General features: G+C 40.3%; 1 protein-coding gene across 2 annotated transcripts; it reads left to right on the forward strand.

Moving 5' to 3' along the window:
* Positions 1-709: 709 nt before the first annotated feature.
* LOC100255261 (cyclin-D1-1) lies at positions 710-4,202 on the forward strand. Of its 2 annotated transcripts, none has more exons than XM_010654753.3 (6): positions 710-1,297; positions 1,774-1,860; positions 2,328-2,429; positions 2,525-2,726; positions 2,814-2,944; positions 3,037-4,202. In XM_010654753.3, exons 1-6 carry the CDS (start codon positions 1,055-1,057, stop codon positions 3,247-3,249), a joined length of 978 nt encoding a protein of 325 aa, XP_010653055.1. In that variant the 5' UTR covers positions 710-1,054; the 3' UTR covers positions 3,250-4,202. The 2 variants fall into 2 exon arrangements, with proteins under 2 accessions (XP_010653055.1, XP_002268394.1); XM_002268358.4 differs by having other exon boundaries at positions 2,331-2,429.
* The last annotated feature ends 1,501 nt before the right edge of the window (positions 4,203-5,703 follow it).

Genomic DNA, 5,703 nt, shown 5'->3' on the forward strand with positions numbered 1-5,703 from the left:
CATCCACCACCTCCTGTACAAAATATTTGCTACGTTTCCGTTACATTTTGGCGTTTGATCTGCCTCATTGAATTTAGAAAGATGAATTGGTAACTAATTTAATTTTTTAAATATATTTATATTTGTATAAATTAAATTAAAAAAAAAAATGTTACCTCAAAAATATCTTTAACTTGGTTATGTTTTATTGGAACATTCGGTCGGATGATGAAATTCTAAAATTCTTCTTTCAATTGCATATTGTACGAAGAAGAACGGTTTGGTACCAAAGTTTGAACCCTTTCTCTCCTCTACGACTCGTCAATTATATCTCCTTATTTACCGAAATTTGAGAAGAAGGCAAAATGAACTGTTACATAACATCATGCAAGTACTGAAATTAGTGGAGCATGATTGGAGAAATGGGAATTGAGTCGACACGGAGATAAAGAAAAGGGCAAAATATTTGTACAAGGTAAATAAAAAATTAAAAAAACAGTGAAGAGGGGAGAACTAATGAAGGATTTTGGAGGGGCAAGTGGTAATTGTAATTTGTAAGTGGGTGAGGGACATTCAACATTTGAAGAGTGTGAAGGGAAGTGAGGGAAATGTGGAAGCTCACCAGCTTGTCCGCCACGTGACATTACAAGATTCGTAGGGGGAGGTGAGTTACCTAACGTCCCTCATCTCAAGTTTCAACATATATTTTAAGCTCCGGCGGCTCTCACTCCATCCCATTATGAGCGTTCAAAACCTTTTTCTTCGTCTAACTTTTAATCTAATAATTAGTGAACACAGTTCAACCATTTTGGTTTCCAAGTGGAAATTTTCTTGCAGGAAAATTTATTCCCTCATTTTCTTGTCCTTTCCCTCGCATCCAAAATTTACCGGGAAAAAAAAAAAGAAAAAAAGAAAAGAAAAGCAGAACACAACACCTCATATTTATATCCTGTGAAACAGATAGGACCTTCAAGCTCCAGCCAAACAGAAACCAATACTTTTCACGCAAAGATTCCGGCGAATTTTCCGATCACTTCTTCCGCGATGGAAAGAGAATGAGGTACTATCCAACGTCATGTCACTCTCATACTCTGACCGCTTCTCCGACCTTCTCTGCGGCGAGGACTCTAGCATCTTATCCGGCGACTTGCCGGAGTGCTCTTCAGACCTCGAATCTCCGACTGATATTGAGGAATCAATAGCTGGATTTATTGAAGATGAAAGGAACTTCGTGCCTGGATTCGATTACTTGGCCAGGTTTCGGTCACACTCGCTCGACGCCTCCGCTCGAGAGGAATCTGTTGCATGGATTCTTAAGGTACGATTCTCAGAATCTGATCATCTTTTCCCCCATCCATTCGCTAACGTGTGTAGGTGCCTATTTCCGCTTTATCAAGGCCTCCTATGGTCGGGTTGTAAGTTGCAGAATATTACGATAAATACCATCGAACAGTGTTAGTCTACGTGGTTTTGACGCCGCTAGAATGCGCTGGTGGAATCTCTCTCCTACACCAACCCACAGACGGCAGTGGCCGGATCTGAGTGGTTGAGTTCAGAGCCACTATTCGAGATGTCTTAGGGGCGCATTTTAGCTTTCGTCTTCGGCCAAAGATGAGCCGGAAGATGAGATATGAGTTTCTCAGCCGTCCGATGAACGGCCAGATACGAATATTTGGCATCAAGGATTGCCAGCCGATAGTATAGATTATTTAGAACATGAGTAGCTATATTGAAAGAGGATTAAATAACTTAACATGGAGGTGACTGACAATCGATCAACTGCGTGTTCCGCAGGTGCAAGCCTACCATGGTTTCCAACCACTAACGGCGTATCTCTCCGTCAACTACTTGGACCGTTTCCTCTATTCTCGCCGTTTGCCGGTGAGCTTCTTCAAGGGCTGAATTAATCAGAGATTATGCTAATTATTATTATTGTTGTTGTTGTTCTTGCTATTCCCAAATTTTAATGGATTAATTTATGTTGACTTTTCAATTGTGAAGAGGACTCCACTTGTATGATGTATATACAGTGGAAGGGTAGTGCTGGAGTCCTCCAGAGGTGCACGCACTCCTTCCTGAAACTCTCTGATTGAAATTCATAATTATCAATCGCTTACTATTACTTTGTCTAATTGCATGACAGATTAAGTTTTTAGTATTATATACTTTTCACCTTCCATCAGCAGTAGGCCAAAAAGTGGAGCATAAAAAGAATTGGTTTTTTTGTTTTCTTGACTTACAATTAAATTCTGTGTAAAACCAATGGTGACATCATTAATTAGTAGTGTTACTGTTATATTACTGTTACTATTCATGTGAGTTTTAACTTATAGTTTTGATGATTTTAGCAGCAAACAAATGGGTGGCCACTGCAACTCTTATCTGTTGCTTGCTTGTCATTAGCTGCAAAGATGGAGGAACCCCTAGTTCCTTCTCTATTGGATCTCCAGGTATTTGTCTCTATCTCATCCAACTTTATTTTTGTATTCTGGGGGTGTACTTGGTCAAACTTAACAGCATTGTACCATTGACTAATGGTTCATAGGTTGAAGGTGCAAAATTTATATTTGAATCAAAAACAATTCGTAGGATGGAGCTCCTTGTACTTGGTGTTTTGGATTGGAGACTAAGATCGATAACACCTTTCAGTTTCATCGGGTTCTTTGCATACAAGCTGGATTCAAGTGGAAGTGTGATTGGATTTCTTATTTCCAGGGCCACGCAAATTATCTTGTCTAACATCCAAGGTAATAATTCTAGTAACATGCATGCACTGGAATGTATATAGAAATTGGGATCTTAAGATTGAGTCAAGTGATTTGTTATGTGTGCAGAGGCGAGTTTCCTGGAGTATTGGCCGTCATGCATAGCTGCAGCAGCCATACTTTGCGCAGCCAATGAGATTCCAAAGTTGTCGCTTGTTGATCCTGAACGTGCAGAATCATGGTGTGATGGACTGAGCAAAGTAAGGACATAATTATGATTACTGTTGGGCCTATGTTTAACGACAAACAAGCTGTTATGTATGCCAACTTGGAAACATATCAATTTTTGCAGGAGAAAATCATCAGTTGCTATCAGTTAATGCAAGAAATCACGGTTGACAATAACCGGAGGAAGCCTCCAAAACTCTTACCACAGCTTCGAGTAACAATTCGGGCCAGAGTTAGGTCGTCTGGCTCCTCATCCTCATCATCCTCATCATCCTATAAGAGGAGAAAATTAAATAACTGCTTATGGGTAGACGATGACAAGGGGAACGGCGACTAAGTGGGAAAGAACTAAAGCAAAAGAAAGGGAGGGAAAATAAAAAACAAAAGAAGTGGTGGACCAAGGTGTCTAGAATCCTCAATATTTTTTTGGAGGGTTTTGAGGGTAAATTGACTCAAGTGATGTAGATCATCAGTGTATATGTATGTATGAGAGTTTGGGAGATTTATTAATTTTTTTTGGTGGGAGTTGCCATTCATTAATGGCTTTGCAGATTCCCAAGGGTGGGGGATTTGTGACATATTTTTTCTTTTTTTAAATTTTGTGTGAGAAAGCGAGGGAGAGAAGTGTTTAATAGTGGAGTCATGGAGTAGGAGTGTGAAAGGAGTGGGGGGGATTGAAAGTCCAAGCCTGCATTGATTGTTGAATGAAAGATTGGGGATGGTGGGACCATCCTACAGAAAAAATCAATGGGAGTTATGAAAACAAGGGATTGAACTTTGAAGTTTGAGCTGCTCATGGGATGTAAGTCAAGCTTCTCATCTAGCCACCATCATTGCTTCAGCATCTCCTGCTCTTGATACATGGAGAAGGCGAATAAAAAAAAAGGGGAAAGCAGGAATGAAAGGGAATAATATGGCTCCAAAATAGTAGACTTTTGAGTGGTATGTGAGCACAAGCTTATGAGAGCGTGCCACATGTGTGTATGTGTGCTTTTTTGGCGGGAAATGCCTCTTCTAATATGGCCTCCTCAACCTTTAGGCCTAACCATACTGAACTCTTGGATGGAGTTCGCGCGTGTGGTGGTCGCACGTGTGTACTCTTCTGTTTTTAATATCTCCATTTTTTTTTTCTTTTTTGACAGAGAGGAGAAGAATTCCTCCTTTTGGTGGCCCAAGAGTGGGCTAATAACACAAAGGTCTTTGGGGCCTTTTAATGCGTGTTGTTGTATTTGGATTCATCAATGTAATGTTTATATTATTAATCTCTATAAATATATATATTTCTTTCAATTTGATGCCTCTGTGCTTTTTTCTAGATTTCTGAGTATGCACGTGATTGACAATGCAGAGTTTGTAGGTATGCCATTTGTTTTATCAGTATGCGAAAGAACTTTATTGAGAAGAGCGGTGGAATATTGCGAGGCATAGGTGATGGAGTTGAGTGAAGTGAATGACCCATGGCTGGTCCCGCGTGCAATAAATTAACATGGTTAGTTCAATGAATACGACTCCTTTGGCATGCAAGTGCCCTCTTGTGACTGACCCATGGCTGTTCTACCATCTCCTTTAGATTTCAGACAACTTTGCCCCCCCGCAACTCCCATCTACTCTGCTCCACCCTCCATCCATTGGATCCCCAACATGGTACCCTTGATTCTCCAAGCGGGTCACAAGGGAAATCATAGGAAAGAGCCAAAGCCTTAAAGCTGCTTTTATTTACAGAGTCTCTACACTACAAGTAGAAACAGCCCAGCAATGAAATTGTCATTTAGCCTCCGCTCTCCGACACCGCTTCTATTCTTTCTTCGTTCTTTCCTTCCCCCTTTTGGTTGCATACATACACTCGCTTATATATTGCACAATGCCCCTTTACATCGGGGCCAATACACTTTAGGCAGTACGCCCTTTCTGATGCAGTCTTGTCACCGTGGCATTGTGAACCCTCCTCTCTCACCATCCACACACATCAAACATCTCGCACTCGCACATCAATTCCACACCAGCACTGCTTTCTTAATGGACCACACCACACCAAGCAGCATGCATGGTGACAATTCTTGATCCGTCCTTTTTTTTTTTTTGCCTTTTCACTCACCCTTCCCCTTGGATCGTTCATTCCTGCCCTAATTAATATCATCTTAATCAATTCTTTTTTCATATAATCAGAGTCAACACTTAATTAATTAGGACCACTCAATTATATTAATTTGAGGCTGCAATCCTAATTAATTAAGAATAGTACTGAATTTAGGGAGGAAAAAAAGGTTCATCCTTTGATGCTGCATCCTCCTGGATATTGGATTCTTGCCTGAGCAACATCATCTTTTTACGCATTCAGGCTTCAATCAAGGAAAGCAAGGGCCACCTGCTTGATACATACTTCACGGCTACTTAAGATATTTGGATGATCCATGTCATATTCATTATGAGTGAAGAACAAAAATAAAATTAAACCTTTTTAGTCTGATCCAAACAAAGGGGTTCCCACACTCCACTCTGTTGGAATCCACTTGATGAGATAATATTGCGAATTGAATGAGATGTGGTTCTTCCTCATTAGATCACATCAGTGGGAGCCACGAATTCTTGGACTATATCACCCAATTAGAACATTATTTTACCACAGTAAAGAAAATGTAAGGCTGCTTTGTCGAATGATAAGCTTATAATAATAGCCCAATCCATATGAACATGAGCAGTGACAAGAAATTGGGTTTACTAAAAACCATTATTAATCCGACACATAATAGGACAGACCATGGGGTGCAATATGATCAGCTGATTCAGCACC

Source organism: Vitis vinifera, chromosome 1, assembly GCF_030704535.1.
Source record: "Vitis vinifera cultivar Pinot Noir 40024 chromosome 1, ASM3070453v1".
Taxonomy (NCBI): domain Eukaryota; kingdom Viridiplantae; phylum Streptophyta; class Magnoliopsida; order Vitales; family Vitaceae; genus Vitis; species Vitis vinifera.

Excerpts from the sequence above, each read along its gene's own strand:
- LOC100255261 (XM_010654753.3), top strand. The coding sequence starts at position 1,055 with ATGTCACTCTCATACTCTGACCGCTTCTCCGACCTTCTCTGCGGCGAG. Across the intron at positions 1,861-2,327 it reads TCTATTCTCGCCGTTTGCCG|CAGCAAACAAATGGGTGGCC; the intron begins GTGAGCTTCTTC and ends TGATGATTTTAG. Across the intron at positions 2,430-2,524 it reads CTTCTCTATTGGATCTCCAG|GTTGAAGGTGCAAAATTTAT; the intron begins GTATTTGTCTCT and ends AATGGTTCATAG.